Here is a 21,181-nt window from a genome sequence, read left to right on the forward strand (position 1 = left end):
TAAAAACAGCCATACTGGGTCAGACCAATGGTCTATCTAGCCCATTATCCTGCTTCCAACAGTGGCAATCCAGGTCACAAGTCCTTGGCAGAAACACAATTAGTAACATTCCATGTTATCAATCCCAGGGCAAGCAGTGGCTTCCCCCAGGTTCATCTCAATAACCGACTATGGACTTTTCCTCCAGGAACTTGTCCAAATCTTTTTTTTAAACCAAGATACTGTTGTTACCAGATCCTCCAGCTGCAAGTTCCAGCGCTTAACTATTCTTTGAGTGAAAAACTATTTCCTCCTATTTGTTTGAAAAGTATTTCCATGTAATTTCATTGAGTGTCCCCCTGGTCTTTGTACTTTTTGAAAGAGTGAAAAATTGATTCACTTCTACCCATTCTACACCACTAAAAATTTTATAGACCTCAATCATATCTTCCTTCAGACGTCTCTTTTCTAAGCTGAAGAGACCTAACCTCTAGCCTTTCCTCATATGAGAGTTCCATTCCCTTCATTTTGATCTCTCTTTTGAACCTTTTCTAATTCCAATATATATAATGCGTTTGATATATGGCAACCAAGATTGAATACAATTCTCAAGGTGAGGTCACACCATGGAGTGATACAGAGGCATGATAATATTCTTGGTCTGATTTTGCATCCCCTGCCTAATAATTCCTAGCATCCTCTTTGCTTTTTTGGCTGCCGCCGCACAGACAGAAGATTTCAGTGTATTGTCTATAATGACACATAGATCTTTTTCTTGAGTGCCGACTCCTAAGATGGAACCTATCAGGTAACTATGATTCGGATTATTCTTCCCAATGTGCATCACTTTGCATTTGTCCACATTAAATTTCATCTGACCTTTGGATGCCCAGTCTTCCAGTTTCCAAAGGTCTTCCTGCAGTTTTTCACAATCCACATGTGTTTTGACAACTTTGATAGTATTGTCTCATCTGCAAATTGAATCACCTCACTCATCATTCTGTTTTCCAGATCATTTATAAATATGTTAAATAGCACCGGTCCCAGTACAGACCCCTGCAGTACTCCACTATTTACCCTCAGTGTTCCCAGCATTATGTGTAGAGCAGGATCAATGAAGTGTTTCTTGGCCTTCGCCTGATACTAGCATTGACACTCCTCGGTGCTGATAAGGATATCAAATCCCCACGCCTCCTCATTGTCAGGTCAGAGGCTGACCAGTCCTGGGGGTCCTGCACAGCAGTATCTAAGCAGGTGGATATAGAGTGCATGCTCACTCTCAGTGTCGGACGTGGGTCTAGCAGCCTTGGGGACCAATGCACGCGCAGACTGATGCAGATGACGATGACTTGGACTGGGCTCCAAAAATTCTCTCTCTGAGCCGCTCTGAACAACCGTGTTCTTTTCTGCATACAGAGGCAAAGGTAACAGCTGGAAGGGGTATGTTCTGGCCCCAAACACTGGAAACACCAGAAATGGGTGTCAGTTCCAGAGATGGTCAGATTGCACCGAGCACAGCGCTTGAAGCCGCTGGGTACCTTCGATGAGACAGAAGGAAAAACAGCCACTGCCAAATCAAACTTCACCAGATACAATTATAATGGAACTTTTTCAAGTTTGTTTATTCTAATTTACACTTTAATTACTGAATATTATATCTTGTTCAGATATAATTATGTTATATTTTATCTATTTATCCACTTCTCATTATACATAATTTTCTTATGCACCTTAACTGCAATAATGCTGAAATTATTACTCCGTTAATATGATTGCCATGACATTCTTATGCACCTTATCTGTTATCTATATTGATTTCTTTATTCCATCAATGTGATTGTTGTATTATATTGTAAGTCACATTGAGCATGCAAAAAGGTGGGAAAAATGTGGGATATAAATGCAGCAAATAAATAAAACAAATTGATGGTGATCAGAAAAAAGGGCATCACCAAGAATAAAAGGAGGGGAAAAAAACCTGACCGAAGCTCAGGCTTAAGAGGGCCTCGTGAGCACAGAAAAATAAGAAAAAAAAAAACAAACTTAAAAGTGGGGAAAAATGCACCAAAACTATATAGGAGGGAGGTAAAAATGCCCCAACAAAAGAAAAATAAAAATTAAGCAAAAAATACCTACATGGAAGACACAAAAAGAGAGTTCAAAAGCAGGAACACACCAGATGCTGTAAGGAGTCGCGAACAGTGCGTTCTTCTCTTCACGGTGGATGAAGAGACTGCTGGTCCTGTGCTCTCGTGGCAGACAGGAAGGCACTCGCACATGCGCAGTGGGTACACATTGGCGCATGCTCTTAAAACTGTATATGCTGTGAAAGCATGCCACACCAGGCGACATGGATGACATGACCTGCTTGTCCTCGGAGAATTCATTTTACCCTTGAGTTGAAATTCTATTGGTCCATCCCTACTTTTTTTATTTTTTATTTTTTGCTCGGAATCTGGATTCTCTACAGAATCTCAATATAAACCCTGAAGCTCCAGTTCTGTATCACAAACTCCATATTACCTAGCAATGAACTATTCCTTCTGCAAGTCAACATGCAAAAATATTCAAATTGTGACACCCCTCCCCACAAAAAAAGGAATTCAAAACCTATATAGGAAACTTAGCACACCATAACAGCTCTAACCCACCTATAAAGAGATAGTGCTAAAAATATTACACTGGGGCCCTACAACACCAAAATAGATACAACTGGGAGTGGAGGAGTGGCCGAGTGGTTAGAGCACCTGAATGTAACTCACCTTCAGCTACTACTGAAAAAGGTGTGAGCAAAATATAAATAAAATAAAAAAAAAATTAGAACAAGCTGGTACATATTCCTACTTACAGGGATTAATTTATAGACCAAAAAGGAAGTAGAACTGTGGAGCTGGGAGAGGAGGAAGGGCAGCAGCAACAGAAAAAGAGGGACTCAATTAGGGAGTAAAGTGACTATTTTCTGCTGCTCCATGCAGGCTTCTTGGAAGGGAGGTACTTCAGCAGAACAACCCTGCTTACTCTGGAATCTGAAAAAGTGGTGGAACTGCGTTCCAGGCCGTTCCCCCAGAAATTAAGCCCTGCCAACGCAAGATACTACATGCTAGCAGAAGCTTTCACCTCAGTCATACATGCAAAGCATGGACAGACTTTCACATAATACAGAAAAGGGGACCACAAAAAAAAACATGCAAAAACTGAAATGGAGACTCCTTGAGAAAGCCAGATTCTATAAGAAGTGCAAATACTGGTAAAAGAAAGGCAAATGTGTTTTCTCCTGTATTCTGCTAAATAGAAAAAATACAAAATATATATATTTACCAAAGCAAACATACCAATCCTTGAAAAACTAGTAAATAATTTTTTTCTTCTTTTCTACCTTTCTTATCTGAACACTGTTCTAATTGGGTTGGTCTCAGTCTGCTCCACTTTCTGTGTTGGTCTTCTAAATTTTTTTTTTTTCAAGCTTGGTCTTTCCATTTCTTCTTTTTCCTCTTGTCCTTACTTTTTCTTCTCTACATCCATCTGGTACAGATCTTTATGGGGTTTTTTTCTCACTTGCCTCTATATCCACCCATATGATTTTTCCCCTCCTCTTTCATCTACCTACTAGATTTTTCTATTTGCTTGCCTTCTGTCTTTCTCCTTTCCCAGTCTCATACCCCTCCCCCTTTTCTTTCACCCACTCCTTAGTCCCCCATTTCCTTGTTCTGCATTCACCGTCTCAGCCCTCATCTACCCTCCACTGCCTTTCTTATCTTCACCAACTCCAGCTCCATCCCTGACTTCTTTCCCTTATCTCCAGGCTATTCTGTCTTTTACCCCTTTACCTCATCTCCTATTGCCTCTCCTTCGCCATCTTTGTAACCTCATTTCCACCCCTTCTGAGATTCATCTCCTTCCTGTCTCATACTCTTCCTCAGCACCCCATCTTATTTCAGTGCATCTCATCCCATCTCCAAAACTTCAAATTATTCACACCATGCCTTCTCTTCCCACACTTCATCCCCTCTTACCCCCCTTTACACCCAGATCATCTAGCCATCCCTATTCACATCTAATCCCTCCAAATTCCCCATCTGTTTCAGCATTCCCTAACACCTCCCCTTCACTATCCCCTCCAAGTTCCCACTCAGTCACTTCCACCCACAATTTTCTGTTCTGCTCTCCAATACTCTCCCAACTCAATCAACAAGTCCCAGTTCTTTCAAATCCCATCCATCTTCTCCTCTGTCCGCCCCCCCCCCCTCCAAGTCCCATCCAGCTTTGGCTCCCCTTTCCCCATCCCATCCAGTTTCTGCTTCCCATCTCACCCTCCCCCCAAACAGTCTCATCCAGCTTTTATTCCCCTTCTCCCCCGACATCTGCTTTTTACTTTCCCTCTATCCTATCCCCTGCATCTCCATGGCCCATCTCTCTTCTCTCCTGCCCTCCACCCCCTCCCTTAGGGGTTCAGCATCTGTCCCCTTCTCTCTCCTACTTCCCTGGGTCTGGGTTCACCATCTCCCCATCTCATTGTCCAGCATCTCTTCCTTCCTCAACCACCTCACCAATGAACTACCCCCCCTCTCAGCCCCCCCCCCCACCGCATCTCCCCTCTCCCTCAAACTGCCCCCCCCCCCCAACCCAGCTACCTCAGTAAATGATTTTACTTTAAACAGGTCATGAGCAGTGGTAACTAGTTACCTACACTGCCTGCAGCCTGCCTTGCCGCCATCTTTCCACTGCTGCGGCCCACCCTCTGACACAGTATCTTGTTTTCGCATGGGCAGGGGGAGGAACAGCAGCAGCAGGATGATGTAAAGGCATGCTGCAAGCAGTGTAGGTAAATCACTACCGCTGCTCATGATCTGTTAGAAGAAAATTATGTTCCGAGATAGCCGGAGCAGGGGCTTAAGGGAGAGAGGAGATGCTACCAGGAGGGTGGGGGACAGATCTACCTCTCCACACCAGAAATCTCAGCAGGAATCCAGGCCAAAGTATCAGCCTGCCTGTCTGACATTGCTGCCTAGATGTCTCACCGGCATCTGAAATTAAACATGACCAAGACTGTGCTTCTTATCTTACCCCCTAAACCAACCTCTCCTCTTCCCCCATTCTCTATATCTGTGGATAACACTCTCATCAGCTCATAAGTTTGGGGTCATCTTCGACTCTTCTCTCTCCTTCTCTGCACATATTCAGCAGACTGCTAAAACCTGTCGTTTCTTTCTTTATAATACCACCAAAATTTGCCCTTTCCTTTCTGAGCGCACTACCAAAACCCTTATCCACACTCTTATCATCTCTCGCTTAGACTATTGCAACTTGCTTCTCACAGGTCTCCCACTTAGCCATCTCTCTCCTCTTCAATCTGTGCAAAATTCTGCTGCACGACTTATGTTCTGCCAGTGTCGCTATGCTCATATTAGCCCTCTCCTCAAGTCACTTCACTTGCTCCCTATCCATTTTTGCATACAGTTCAAACTCCTCTTATCGACTTACAAGTGCATTCATTCTGCAGCTCCTCAGCACCTCTCCACTCTCATCTTTCCCTACACTCCTCCTCGGGAACTCTGTTCACTTGGTAAATCGCTCTTATCTGCACCCTTCTCCTCCACCGCTAACTCCAGACTCAATTCCTTCTATCTTGCTGCACCATATGCCTGGAATAGACTCCCGAGCCAGTACGTCAAGCTCCATCTCTGGCCGTCTTCAAATCTAGGCTAAAAGCCTACCTTTTTGATGCTGCTTTTAACTCCTATCCCTTACTCACTTGTTCAGTACCCGTATTTTACCATTCCCACCTTAGTAATTCCCTCTTATTTGTCTTGTTTGTCTGTCCTAATTAGATTGTAAGCTCTGTCGAGCAGGGACTGTCCATTCATGTTCAAGTGTACAGCACTACGTACATCTTGTAACGCTATAGAAATGATAAGTAGTAGTAGTACTACAAGTAAGGAGGCTGCTGCTGCTGGGGTGTTTTGGGAGCATTTGCTGCTGCCTCCAAAACTTTGCTGCCTGAGGAGTCCGCCTCACCTTGCCTAATGGTTGAATGGCCCCTGTCCTAACACATCTGAAAAATGTGTTGTCCCTCCATATTACATTGGCTATTTTTCATTCTATTTGCATCTTTGTTTTTCTGGCTACTTTATCAGCTTCTCATAGTTTCTCTAGATGTTGTTTGTCTTCTTCTTTCACGATATCTTGCAGTTTATGAAGACTATCCTCTTTCTTTACCTTTACAGCTACTACTTCTGAGAAACAGAACAACCTTCTTTCCCTCTTGTTTTTATTTACTCTTCTAACCAAAAGGTTCACTGCCCTTAAAATACCTATTTTTCACAGGTATCATAGAGGAGAATATTCTCCACTTACACATTTTTCTTTGGAGCGCAGGACACCAAGCTTTCCAAAACGGACATGAAAAGGTGAGCACTGATAACTGCCATCCTGCTGCCGAACCACGATCACATCTATGCACCCTGAAAGTGTGGCCTGGTTAATGCCTTTGTACAGCTCCTTCACAGTGACCAGCACCTGTCCCGCAAGCTGGCCCACGTAGTTCATAGTCAGACTAGAAACAAAACAAAAATAATTATGTAATATGACCAGAAAATGTCATGCTAGTGAAACACATATCCGTGCACTTAAATATGTGAACCTGGCATGTCTTTCTCTACTAAGTATGTACCGTTTTTGTGTTTATTTACATTTTTATTGACTTCATAAGAATTATGTACAATTTCTCAGGAGTGATCCTAAAGCATTTGGAATGATACAGTATTAGGCAACATAACAAAATGTTTCAACAGCAGCTTCCAGGATACAGAATGTTCTTTAAGCAGCGAAACCTATCTGTACATTAAATCATACTGTATTTCACAAAACATCTCTCTATTAAAGAGCTACTCTTGCAGTTGAAGTTTGTGGGAGGATGGAGATAGGGGGTTCTTTGGCAAGGACAATCAAATAGCTTTCAATTTCCTATTAGAAACAGAAAAATCTTTTGTAATTGCAAATGATTTCCCAATAAGAATCAAATACCTACTCTGGATTTTCAGTATATTCTTAATCCTTTCCAAACTCTTGCACAAAAAAATATCCTTATAGTCACCAAAATGTAAAAAATAAATATGAAACAAATGTGACTGTCAATTTCTGCATAGTAAAACCAAGGTGATGCTCTTTATTCAATGAGCTTTGTACTCCATGGCAGCAGAGAGGTTACTAGACAGGAGTTCAGATTTTTCTATTACCTTGAAAGTCTTCTCTATATACCCTTTGTGGAATAAAATATGAGTGTTGAGACATACAAACATCGAAATGACTTTCTTTTTCAAAACATTACTTACTATGTAAGTTCCACACATGCCCTCTAAGTCCTTTTACTACCCCGCTACCTCTTAGTAACCTTGCAGAATGCATTCTATAAACACTGTCGTATAGACGTATTTTCTTGATTGTATTGGAGACTTTTGTATTTGTCTATCCACTGCTTTTCCTGTGTTGGCTCCTTTGAGTCACATTTTCCGACTGTGTTTACCAGTGCTTATCAATCTTTGTGCCCCATTCATGTGGCCACGAAGCATATGAACCTCCCCTCCCACCCAGCATGTGGGCCAATGATGTTTTATAGAGGGCTCACCCAGATCATGTGGTTTTCATGACCTTATTTGGGATCCTGACCCACAGTTTGGGAAGCTCTGGAGCATACTATTAAGAATTTTATGTGTGCCTGGGAATTTGCTGGGAACTATGGATCCTCATTGTTATATGTTACTGCCACAGCCGGTGCAAGGCAAAAATCAAGGCACGTTTCATGGTAAGACTCAGAAAAGGTAAGAGCTGGAGAGCTCAGAGACAGGGAAGGGAGAGATAAGGGACAGCGGAAGTGAATACTGACATTTGGTGCATTTATTGAATTCCTGTGCTATTCAATTGAGTGTATTCACCACATTGGTTCATAATAAAATTTAAAAAAAAAACTTCAAAGAAAATCAAAGATAGAATAAAATAATCAATGTAAACAAACCTAATTAAAATAAATATATTACAAAAACAGAGAGGGAACGAGACAGACCATAAATAACAAAACCAAAATTTAAAAAAATTAGAACATAAAAGTAATGTGTATCACTATAGGTCACTGAAGCTTTACAAATTGCACAAATAAGCCTCCTTATGGTGGCTTCATACTGTGAGAAGGTATTTTCAAAGGATAGTTTTGGTACAAAAAGAATGTTATGCACACTTACTCCCTCCTTGGTTGACCACATAGAACAGATGTAAAATTATGGCAACTGCTTTTAAGGGGCATGTTTCATGCCAATTTTCAAAAATAACATGCAGGTAGCAAAACGTACATGGGCTATTTGAAATCTGCACCTAGGATAATATGACATCAATAATAAACTTCCTTCATGAGTCACTTTATTGTTAAGCAATAGCATAATGTCCATGAAGTGTCTAAGCTCACGTACTAATCTGAAACTAAAGGAAATTCTCTGCAGACCAGAAGAAGTGTGGTTCTTAACTTTAATGAGCAGATGTGCATAGCTTCTTTTTTTTTTTAAGACAAAGGAAGGTTCCAATCTTTAGCATCATATCTATGTTAGTTGAATGTTCTATTGCATGCTTATTAGGTGTATCATTAGTATTATGCTAACATTGTATTATATCTCTGGTATTTGAATTCCTACGCTGTTAAATGTGCATATTTTTGATACTGTTTCATGGTGGTCCTATTAGATTTCAATTTACTGTTTGTATTTATTGTATTTATATTTATTCTTGGTTATTTTACTACTGTTATGCCGTTAACAAAATTGTAAGTTTTATGTTAAATTGTACCTGCTGTACACCATCTTGGGTGAATCTCTTCATAAAGATGGTTAATAAATCCCAATCCTATATAATAAAACACACCTCCAACGTTCTGAAGCCGAGAAAGTGAATCCTTCAAGCCTTGAAGCATTCCTGCAACGTTCTGGAACTACGGCTTCCTCAGGACCAAAGTCCACCACCCTAACCACTAAGCCACTCTCCACTATGACTTGGTTGGACAGCCGATCTCTGAAAGCCTTTAGAGCGTTCCAGATCGCTCTCAATTACAAGAGATTGATCTGAAGACCTTTTTGCTGAAAGGACCAAGCTCCTTGAGTGTAAAGTCCATCTACATGAGCTCCCCACCCCAGGAGGGATGCATCCGTCACCAGCACTTTTTGTGGTCGAGGAATTTGGAATGGACGTCCCAAGATCAAATTGGGTTGAATCGTCCACCACTGCAAGGAATTCCGAAAGTCAGTGGACAGTTGGATCACATCCTCTAAACTCCCTGCAGCTCGATACCACTGGGAAGCTAGGGTCCATTGAGCTGATCTCATGTGTAGATGTACCATGGGAGTCACGTGAACTGTGGAGGCCATGTGCCCCAAAAGTCTTAACATCTGCCAAGCCGTGATCTGTTGAGACGCTTGAACCAAGGACACTAGGGACAGGAGGTTGTCTGCCCTCGCCTCGGGGAGATAAGCTTGCGCTGTCTTTGTGTTCAACAGTGCTCCAATAAATTCCAATTTTTGAACTGGGGTGAGATAGGACTTGGAGTAATTGATCACGAACCCCAGTAGTTCTAGCACCTGAATAGTCATTTACATGGCCTGTAGAGCGCCCGCCTCCGAGGTGCTCTTCACCAGCCAATCGTCGAGATAAGGAAACACATGGACTCCCAGTCTGCATAGCGATGCTGCGACTACAGCCAGGCACTTTGACAACACCCTGGGCGCAGACGCCAGACCAAAGGGCAGTACACAGTACTGAAAGTGCTGTGTTCCTAGCCAAAATCGAAGATACCTCCTGTGAGCTGGAAGTATCGAGATGTGTGTGTAAGCATCCTTAAGTCCAGAGACCATAGCCAATCGTTCTCTTGAATCATGGGAAGAAGGGTGCCGAGGGAAACCATCCTGAACTTTTCTCGAACCAGATATTTGTTCAGGGCCCTTAGGTCTAGGATGGGACGCATCCCCCGTTTTCTTTTGCATAAGGAAGTACCTGGAACAGAATCCCAACCCTTCTTCCCCTGACCAAGTACCCTGGGTGCGAATCCCATCCAAATGAGCTCCCTACCCCATGCAGGATGCATCTGTTCTCAGCACCTTCTGGGGCTGAGAAATTTGGAATGGAAGTCCCACGGTCAAATTGAATCGAATTGTCCACCAGAGAGGGACCAAAACAACTCTGGTGTAAACTGGAAGACATCCATTAGGTTCCTGAAGGCTTGACACCACTGGGAAGCTAGAGTCCACTGGGCTGTTCTCATGTGTAGATATGTGAAAGGGGTGACATGTACTGTGGAGGCTATGTGGCCAAGCAACCTCAACATTTGACAAGCTGTAATCTGATGACAGGCTCGAACCCGAGTGGTAAGTGCAACTAGAGCATCCGCCCTGGGCATAAGGAGAAAGGTTGTCTAGCAGGGCTCCAACGAATTCCAATCAATAAACCAGGAGCAGATGGGACGGGGGTAATTTAAAATGAACCTTAGTAGCTGCAGCATCCAAAGAGTTCTCCACATAGACTCCTGAGCACCGTCCTTCGACATGCTCTTCACCTGCCAATCGTCCATGTAAGGAAACACAGACTCCCAGTCTGCATAGCAACGCTGCGGCTACTGCTAGACACTTGGTGAAAACCCTGGAAGCTGACAAGGCCAAATGGCACGGTACTGGAAGTGTTTCCACCCAAAATCAGAGTTACTTTCTGTGGCCTGGAAGTATCAGGATGCGAGTGTAGGCTTCCTTTAAGTCCAGAGAGCATAGCCAATCGTTGCTGAATCATTGGGAAAAGGATGCCTAGAGAAACCATCCTGAACTTCTGACTAGGAATTTGTTCAGGGCCCTTATGTCTAGGATGGGACGCATCTCCCCTGTTTTCTTTGGGACAAAGTAGTACCTGGAATAGAATCCATTCCCTTGTTGCCCTGGTGGCACAGGCTTGACTGTATGGGTCTTTAGAAGGAAAGAGAGTTCCTCTGAAAGTACCTCCTTGTGCTGACAGCTGAAGGAAGACACTCTCAGAGGGGAATTTGGTGGTCTTTGATGACAATGAAGAGCATAACTGAGCCTGACAATCTGAAAAACCCACTGGTTGGATGTTATAAGGGGCCACCTGTCTAGGGGAAAAAAAAAACTGCCTCCCTCCCAATAGTCGGTCACCCGGAACGGTCACTGTTACAGCGGCTATGCTCTGTTAGAGCCAGTCAAAAACACCCCCTGCTTTGGCTGGGGAGCTGGCTGGGCCTTAGGTGCATGCTGTTGAGAACGTTAAGGCTGAGCCTGTTGAGGCGGGCGAGAAGGAGTGCACCTGAGCCTCAGAGTAGTAGGGAACTCTCTTCGTCTTGCCCAAAAGCCTCCTGGATGAGGAAGGTACAGAAGGTACCTGGCAGGAGAGAGCATCGATGGTATTGGTATGCTTTTTGATGAGGTTGACGACCTCCTCCACCTTCTTTCTAAAGAGAAGTTATCCCCCTGGCATATGGCATCCGCCAATTTCTGTTAGACAGCAGGGTCCAAGACTGGCATGCAGCCATGAGAGACTGCGCATCGCTATACTGTGAGCAGGCATTCTGAAGGCCACATCAAAAGTACTGTTGTGCCCCTAGCCAAAAATTGCTGCTGATTGGCCAGCTGGGGAAGAGATTCAGCCTGCTCTGGTGGGAGAGAACCCGCCAAACCAGTCATACTGTGCACCAAGTTCAGTAATTGGTGGAACATATAGAGTTGGTATGAATGTATACGGGAGATGAGCAAAGAGGCCCATTACATCATCCGTCCAAAAGAGTCCAGGGTTTCAGCTTCTCTGCCTGGGGGCACTGAAGCAGAGTCTCTAGAATTCCTGGCACTTTTAAGCGTGGATTCTACCACCAGGGAATGATGAGGCAACTATGACTTATCAAACCCAGGGGAACTCTGGATCCCATACATGGTGTCAATCTTCTTGGGGACTCCCAATTCTTCACCTGAATATCTCACAAGATCTTGTGAAGTGGGACCAACATCTCGGCCCTGGGCTCATCCTCGATCTCCAAATGAATAGGGATAGCAGCCGCCATCTCCCTAACAAAAGCTGGGAAAGAAAGGCTCTCAGGTGGAGACTTCCTCCTTTCCTCAGGTAGAAAGGGGCCAGAATGGATACAATAGAACTACTCCTCAGAGAAGTATCGTGGATCCTCCTCAGATGCCCATGAGTGCTCTGTGTCAGTATCAGCAAAGAACTCCTCATAGGAAGAATGAGACCAAGCCTGCCTCAAGAGAGAGGAACCATGTCCTTGCCTGGAAGGGAGTCGAGGTGTAGGCTCCAACCTTGACTCTGGCAAAAGCTTCCTCCATCGACGACAAGAGGGTATCAGCACGGGTGGCTGAAGACACGGGTACTGCACACAGCACTGGTGTCAGAGACCTCACTACAGGTTGAAGGCTCTGCGAGGCAGCAAGCAGAGGAATGGCTGCGCAAGCACCCTAAATGCCAATGCATTCTGTTGGAGAAGCCCCACCAAATGCTCTTGGAGCATGGCCCGGATACGCTCATTGAGGAATGATATATGGAAAGGCTGGGGCATTGGGTCAGAGACAGCCTGCTGAACTGTTGAGATCGGTGCAAGTGCCTGGTCCTAACTGCATGGAGACCCCAATATCGGCCCGGATACGCTCATTGAGGAATGATATATGGAAAGGCTGGGGCATTGGGTCAGAGACAGCCTGCTGAACTGTTGAGATCGGTGCAAGTGCCTGGTCCTAACTGCATGGAGACCCCAATATCGGCACCTCTCCGTTGGAAGGAGAGCACTCCTCCCAATGCTTCTAGGGGACCAGAACCCTCTATGCCCAGTGCTCCTGATACCATACGTCAAAGGAGAATTGATGCTTGTGCTTCTTGGTCTTTGGCTGATGCCAAGCCGACACTTCTCGGTGCCGACAAGGATGTCATCAAAGCCCCAGGCGGACTAGGTGTCGGGTCCAATACGGACTGGTCCTGGGGGGCCCTGCAAAGCGAACAGCATCGAAGCAGGTGAAGTCCTGCTCGATGCATGCCCACTCCCTGTATCGGACATGGGTCTAGCAGCCATGGGGACAGATGCCAACATCGACGATTCGGATTGGGCTCCAATGATTTTCTCTCTGAGCCTCTCTGGACACCCAGGTTCTTTTCTCCATATGCAGGCAAAAAAAAAAAAAAAAAGACAGCAGGAAGGGGTGTGTTCTGGCCCCAAACACCAAGAATGGGTGTCAGTTCCAGAGATGGTTTGACTGCACTGAGCACAGTGCTTGAAGCCACTGGGAACCTTCGATGACCACCTCAGGACTGGGCCTTAGTATCAAAAAGTTCAATTTGCTGAAAGAGGTTTTTGTGCCAGTCCAAGACTATTGGCAAAAGTACTAATCACTAAATTAGCAGTCTCTCATAATCCTATGGTATTTACATATTTACAGCACCACCTGTCCTCCAATACCCATCCTTTCTGGCAGAACAATCCAAGGCTGTGCTTGCCACACTTGCAGCATCCCACTGGGCTTTTACCCAGCTGCCGAACCCACTCAGAACAAGAGCTCCCTGTCTGCCCTTCCGCCAGCAGTTCATTGCCTCTGGCACCAAACAAGCACTTTGCTGTTCTGCTCCTGGGGCTGAGTAGACCCTTTCTACCTATCCGGAGCCCTCCTCACACTCCAGTTAATGTTTTTGTTGGCAAAAACCTCCTCTTTATTCACCCTTAGGTTGTTAGGCATGTCCAGGACACTCTCTCCTCATAGGCTGGCACCAAACAAGCACTTTGCTGATCTGCTCCTGGGGCTGAGTAAACCCTTTCTACCCATCCGGAGCCCTCCTCACACTCCAGTTAATGCTTTTGTTGGCAAAAACCTCCTCTTTATTCACCCTTAGGTTATTAGGCATGTCCAGGACACACGCTCCTCATGGGTCCTGGTGGAGGTGAAGGCAACCAAAGACCATGTGCTCACTAATCCCACCACTTTCCAACTCCATCCCACAATGACACCTACTATCATTGCTCTACTAATCCTCCCTCTGGGCTGGGCATTCCCACCCCCTGTGGCTGTTCTCCCTCCCTCTCCCCCCCCCCCCCCCCCCCCAGTGAATCTGGAGAGTTCCACAGCAGTTTAGTATGCCCCTGAGGAAATATCCAAAATCTAATTTACCAGGGATTACACATGCAACTTATTTTATTACTGAACTGGGAAGCAAAATGTATTTATGCTAGCATTAGCAAATGCCGCACTGAGCTTTGGTACATGGCTCCAACACAAGGTTACTACATTAGCTCCCTTGTCTGCTCATTGCTTGAAGATGTCCCTCACCTAGTGTACATCTTACTTAAACCAACTCAAAGGGATAAAATCTCCTTATGAGTGTAAAGAAATGCAACTCTGAGGGGTGAACACAAACAGCATCGACTCTCACTAGCAATCAGACACCCAATATTTACAAACAAGCTCATTTATTAACCAGTGTGACATTATATAAATGCAAAGAGAGACCCCTAAATATTCTGATGGCAGACAGATCAGCATAAACCCATATATATGCACAGTCACTTTTTCCTTACAAGAGTCTCTCAAGCTTCTTCATTCTGTACCATATCTAAAAATAACACCTAGAGAGGAGACAGTGCTGATTGAAGCAACCAATTAGCTACTTCTGTATTTTTATGCTCTGTAAGGAAGCTAAACAGGCATGGCAGAAAGATGCTCAGCTGAGGCACAAACCCACACTTATTCTAAAACAGAAATTACAAACTGAGAAGCAATTCTCTTCTCCTTATTCTTAAATCCATCAGAACCTACTCTCTAAAGAGACAATTCCCCAAGGGAACAAGGCCCTATACCTCAAACCACAGTGCGTGAATGTATTTTCTAGAATTAAAGCATTCAGAAAGATTTTTCACTAAAAAAAAAAAAAATCGTATCTGTGTACCATCCACTGCCAGAGAAAACATTCAGAAAGGTGAAATTATGTAATGCATGACAATTTCCATTCCTTTTCTTTAAGTGAGCCATACTATCCTGATGAGTGGGTGTTATCCCCTCCTACCAGAAGATAGAGAAAAATTGATCTCTTCCAGTGGACTCACTGGTGTAATCTGCTGGTGCTCAGTGGAAAACCCCAATGTGCATCTGCCAGGTCCCTATGTTACAAGCCCATGCCCCATCAACTACTGCAGCTGCAATCATCATCAAGGGAGCATTACCACCACATCTGTGGCATGTGCTACCTTGCATTTGAAGTTGGTTTTTTTATTATTATTATTTAAAGGGTTGGGAGAGAGTAGAGCATCCCTTAATCTTCAATGAGCCAGTCTCAGGGAGAGTGTGGCCTGACTAAAGGAAAATTATCAAGTATAACAATTTCACCTTCCTTGTCGTCTGGGGCTGTACCATTCTGAATGAGTGGGATCTAGCCAAGCAGACTCAATGGGCAACAGAAGACAAAGCCCCCTGAAATGACAGCTCTGCCAGAAGTGAGCTGACTCTGGCCAGCACATCCAACCTGTAATGGGGTGACAGCCACATCGTCACCCTGCAAAATCTCCTCCAGAGAGGCTGCCCAAGCTTCTGCCCAGGAGGTTGTCTGTGCCCAAGCTGAGAGCTCTCAACCCAAGTGGCGTACTCCGATTCCTATAAATCTGTAGATCACCTCGATAGCCACCTTGATCCACTTAGCAATACAGGGTTTGGAAGCCACCTGACCCTTCCAAGAGTCATAGAACAGGTGATTAGAGATGGAACTCATTTGTGCAGCATCCAAGCTGAGGCTATAGAACCCTCGCCCATAATGGAAGGCAAACACACCACCTGGTTCACATGAAACAGAGAAATCATAAGAAGAAAGGAGGGAACTGTGTAGATAATCACCGAATTCTCCGAGAAGGAAAGATATGGATTTTGGCAAGACAGAGCATATAGCTCCGTCACTCTCCAGACCAAGATAATTACAGGAAGAACACTGCCTTCAACATCAGGTCCTTAATTGAAGCCACCTTCAGTGGCTCAAAGGAAGCACCAGACAGACCCAACCAAGAGGGAGCACATGAGCAAACCCCTTCAAAAACCGGATCATGTCCCCAAGCACAGCCAGTAAGGCCCAGAATCCTGCCTCAAAAGCTGGAGGGAGCAGCCACCTACACCTTCAGAGTTTAGAACTAAACTACCTTGCTACAAAAAACCAAGGCGGTCAGGAACCTGCACTTTCCAAGGGGGAAGCAAACACCCAGCACCCACACATAGGCCAGGGATGTAAAGCAGTGTAGAAATAAACAGCATGCAAAAAAAAAACCCACCTCACTAGGTGAATCCTCTGTATGGCCAAACCTTAAGCCAGAAGAGATCCAGGTCTTCTATTCCCACTAGCCCATGAGCAGGGGAAGCAGACTGGCCACCAACAGCCACACCAGGTCGGCATACTACGGTTGGCAACGCCAGTCCAGAACCACCAGGAGCATTAGGTGAAGATGCCATGCAATCCTGCACAAGAGCCAGGCTATCAATGGCCAAGGTAGAAAAAGAGGTATCTCCAGTAGACAGGGCAGCAGTAGTCATCTATCTCCTGTAAGGCCTGCTCCCTTCTGTGGTTAGAACATTTTTTAAAAAATAAAAAAGAACAACCACACTGCACCTTGGTATTGCCACATATCACCATCAACTTGAACACCAGGGGCCCCGCTTGTCCTGAAAGAGCTGAAAGCAGTAGCCTATCACCCAAAATGGATTCCCCCAAAACAGGGGACGGAACTCCAAATGTACAGTTGAAGCCTGCAGGTGGTTGATGGACCAAGAACCTCCAGAGGATATCAAGTTCACTGTGCCACATGACCCAGACAGTGGGCTTCCCATCCAAGGAGACTCACATTGGTAGTTACCTCCATTCACTCTGATGAATCCAGTGAGACTTCCCAAAGATGGTTGCAAACGTCCCTGGCTGGGAGTACCAACTGGCAATCAAAGTCCCGAGAGACCAGGCCCCAAGCTTCTGAGAACACCTGCTACAGGTGAGTAACTTCACTTTCTCAGAGGAGAAGCAGGCCCAATGTAGTCATCCTTAAATAGGCTCACCGAAAAAACAACAATGCAAGGACAATAGGGATTCGAAACATCGAGGCCGTAAAGTCTATTAACCAGAAACTATATACAAACTGGTTGAGAAGATGCAGCGTGGAACAGAACAAAAATCAGGCATAGGAGGGTGGATTCTAGACACCAAAAAAATTCTGCAGGACTGTCTGACTGAACTGGCTGTTGGGTATACTGCTCAAGGCAATAGTGAGATGTGAATGTGTGGACCAAAGACCACGTCTCAGCTTTGCAAATCTCCTCAATGAAAGCCAATCAAGTGGGCTACTGACAGTCATGGCTCTGACATTATGAGCCGTGACATGACCCTCGAGAGAGTCAGACCAGCCTGGGCATAAGTGAAGAAGATGCAATCTGCTAGCCAGCTGGAAAGAGTGTGTTTGCCGACAGCTACTACAAACCTCTTCGGGTCAAAAATCAAAACAACTGGGTGGTCTATGGGCTTTAGTCCACTCCAAATAGAAGGCTAAGGCTTGCTTGCAGTCCAAGGTATGCAGCGCACTTTCACTATGATGGGCATGATGTTTTGGAAAAAATGTTGACAGAACAATTGACTTGATAAGATGGAAATCCAACACCACTTTACGAAGAAACTTAGGGTACAAGATAAGAACTACTCTGTTGTGATGAAACTTTGTGTAATGTGGATCAGCTACTAGGGCCTGAAGCTTACCGCCTCTGCAAGATGAGGTGACCGCTACCAAAAATACAACCTTCCAGATCAGGTTAAATGGGCAGTATTCACAGTGGAGAAGGGTAGTTAGTGGGGTTCCTCAGGGGTCCGTGCTAGGACCGCTGCTTTTTAATATATTTATAAATGATTTAGAGATGGGAGTAACTAGCGAGGTAATTAAATTTGCTGATGACACAAAGTTATTCAAAGTCGTTAAATCACGACAGGATTGCTTTAACCCTCACTATGCATAGCAAAAAAAGTTATAGTCAACTGAATTTCCTGTGCGAGTTGTTTGCATTCATGGTAACCAGAGAACACAATTCTCAAAAGATAAAGCCCCATGAGTTGATATTGGGATGCCCAGGATTGAGGGCCTTGCTGTGTACTGTATAACTCCATCTGCATATGTAATCTTCACTCACCAGTCTCTACCCATGGTCCAATGAGGAAGCGAGTAAATTTAAATTTTCTCACGGCAGTCCCCTTTCCCTTGGTAACAAGTACTTTAACTACAGTGAGGTGATACCATACTGTAAAAAGGACAGATCTCAACTTGTAATCTCTTCTGGTCTCAATTTTGGAATCCTCAACCTTCTTAACAGGAAATGGGACTTGATATACCACCTTTCTGTAATTTTTGCAACTACATTCAAAGCGGGTTACATATTATATACAGGTACTTATTTGTACCTGGGGTACTAGAGGGTTAAGTGACTTGTCCAAGATCATAAGGAGCTGCAGTGGGAATCGAACCCAGTTCCCCAGGATGAAGGTCCACTGCACTAATCAATAGGCTACTCCTCCATTCCTTAACATATAAATTGCCTGATTTTTGTTTCTACCTAGCTTGTTGCCAGTAAAACTGCAATATCAAGTGATTAATAATACAGAGTCTGAAAATTAAACAAAAAAAAAAATGCTACTGGTCATATTATTCATTTCATATAGACTTCAACACAAGAAAAGCATCAGTCTATTGGCATCATTATTACTGCCTACACTGAACACATTTCAACTGTTATTTTACTACTACTACTACTATTTAGCATTTCTATAGCGCTACAAGGCGTACGCAGCACTGCACAAACATAGAAGAAAGACAGTCCCTGCTCAAAGAGCTTACAATCTAATAGACAAAAAATAAATAAAGTAAGCAAATCAAATCAATTAATGTGAACGGGAAGGAAGAGAGGAGGGTAGGTGGAGGCGAGTGGTTACAAGTGGTTACAAGTCAAAAGCAATGTTAAAGAGGTGGGCTTTCAGTCTAGATTTAAAGGTGGCCAAGGATGGGGCAAGACGTAGGGGCTCAGGAAGTTTGTTCCAGGCGTAAGGTGCAGCGAGACAGAAGGCGCGAAGTCTGGAGTTGGCAGTAGTGGAGAAGGGAACAGATAAGAAGGATTTATCCATGGAGCGGAGTGCACGGGAAGGGGTGTAGGGAAGGACGAGTGTGGAGAGATACTGGGGAGCAGCAGAGTGAGTACATTTATAGGTTAGTAGAAGAAGTTTGAACAGGATGCGAAAACGGATAGGGAGCCAGTGAAGGGTCTTGAGGAGAGGGGTAGTATGAGTAAAGCGACCCTGGCGGAAGACGAGACGGGCAGCAGAGTTTTGAACCGTCTGGAGGGGGGAGAGGTGACTAAGTGGGACGCCAGCAAGAAGCAGATAAACGAGAGGTGACAAGGGTGTGGATGAGGGTTTTGGTAGAGTGCTCGGAAAGAAAGGGGCGGATTTTACGGATGTTGCAAAGAAAGAAACGACAGGTCTTGGCAATCTGTTGGATATGAGCAGAGAAGGAGAGAGAAGAGTCAAAGATGACCCCAAGGTTTCGAGCTAAGGAGACAGGGAGAATGAGAGAGCCATCAACAGAAATAGAAAACGGGGGGAGTGGGGAGGTGGGTTTGGGGAGGAAAATGAGAAGCTCGATTTTGGTCATATTTAATTTCAGGTGGCGTTGAGACATCCAGACAGCAATGTCAGACAAGCACGCTGAAACTTTGGTTTGGATGCAAGGTGAGATATCAGGGTTAGAAAGGTAGATCTGGGAGTCATCAGCATAGAGATGGTAGGAAAAGCCATGGGATGAGATTAATGAACCAAGGGAAGAAGTGTAGATAGAAAAGAGGAGAGGTCCAAGAACAGAACCCTGAGGTACGCCGACAGGCAGAGGGATAGAAGTAGAAGAGGATCCACCAGAGTGAACACTAAAGGTGTGGAGGGAGAGGTAGGAAGAGAACCAGGAAAGGACAGAGCCCTGGAATCCAAGTGAGGCCAGGGTATCGAGAAGTATGCTGTGATCGACAGAATAGTTATATATAATTACTTGTTGTATACCCCAAACCACTAAATATACTTATGTTGACTAGCTTCATGGGATATGCATTTACTGATCATCCCGTACAACGCAGACACACACCTGTCACTACAGAAACCTCAGGCCAGACACCATTCGTAATCAGCTTCCACAAAGAAAATGTTCACATCTTAACTTTTTTACGTTTATGCTACAAGCATGCCAAATTGCCAACCACCCACGAGATGCTTCTGTATCCTACGTTTGGTACAGCCAGTGCAAAGGGAGACTATGAAGTTATACACCCCAAAACTACTGAGCTCCAGAGCATAGAGCAACCTTTGGAACCAGCGTACACCGAGAAGTGGCCGAAGAAACAGTTGAGTGTATTATTATGGCAGAATGGTAAGAGTTCCCAGTGTCACTTGATACTAGCTAGTGCCGGTGAGTAGAGCATTAAACCTCCTTGGAAAGAGTGAGAAAGTGTGTGGTGTGGTGTGGGGGGGGGGGGGGGCGTTATTGACAAGCTCAGAGACTGTGGGGCTCATTTTCAAAGCACTTAGCCTCCCAAAGTTCCATAGAAACCTATGGAACTTAGCCTCCCAAAGTGCTTTGAAAATATGCCTCTGTGTGTGTCGGAATCCGAACGTACTTTTGTACCCCCACCGCCTCCGGACAGAGGTAAACCGTGTACTGCGAGCTGCTCAAACTAAAGCCACTCCTCTCCGGCGGCGGCACTGCTACTGACCGATAACCAGGACGTAGACGCAGGCTCTGTGCGGACTGGAGGAAGGAACACTCACCTCTGTGAGGCTGCTGGGGACACACCGACCAAACAAACCCCCACCTCCTCCGTCCTCGCGAAGTCGCTTCTCTCGCGCGCTTGGTTGCTTATCCGCGTGCCACAGGCTCCGGGTTCTGAGGTTACTTTAACGAACGGTTCCCCTTCCCTTCTGGACAGAAAGGAGGGGGAGTGAAACGGTCTTCGGCGTCTCGCACCAGCAACAGAATTCAAGTGCGCGCGTCTCTCTGGAAGAAGGTTCCGCTTTCCCAAGCTACTACCACCACTTCAGTTTCTCCAGCCTGCAACAGTCCGCTGCCTGAGCCACCACTAGCACGTGA

At 45.0% G+C, this 21,181-nt stretch overlaps 1 protein-coding gene across 1 annotated transcript in view; it reads right to left on the reverse strand.

Moving 5' to 3' along the window:
* The window catches only part of LPIN2 (lipin 2), a 324,810-nt gene extending 303,857 nt beyond the window's left edge, over positions 1-20,953 (reverse strand). Inside the window, 2 exon segments of the mRNA XM_030213059.1 lie at positions 6,334-6,532; positions 20,863-20,953. Coding sequence (XP_030068919.1) covers positions 6,334-6,525 — 192 coding nt within the window. The 5' untranslated portion in view covers positions 6,526-6,532; positions 20,863-20,953.
* Positions 20,954-21,181: the final 228 nt, after the last annotated feature.

This window comes from Microcaecilia unicolor, chromosome 1, assembly GCF_901765095.1.
Source record: "Microcaecilia unicolor chromosome 1, aMicUni1.1, whole genome shotgun sequence".
NCBI lineage: Eukaryota > Metazoa > Chordata > Amphibia > Gymnophiona > Siphonopidae > Microcaecilia > Microcaecilia unicolor.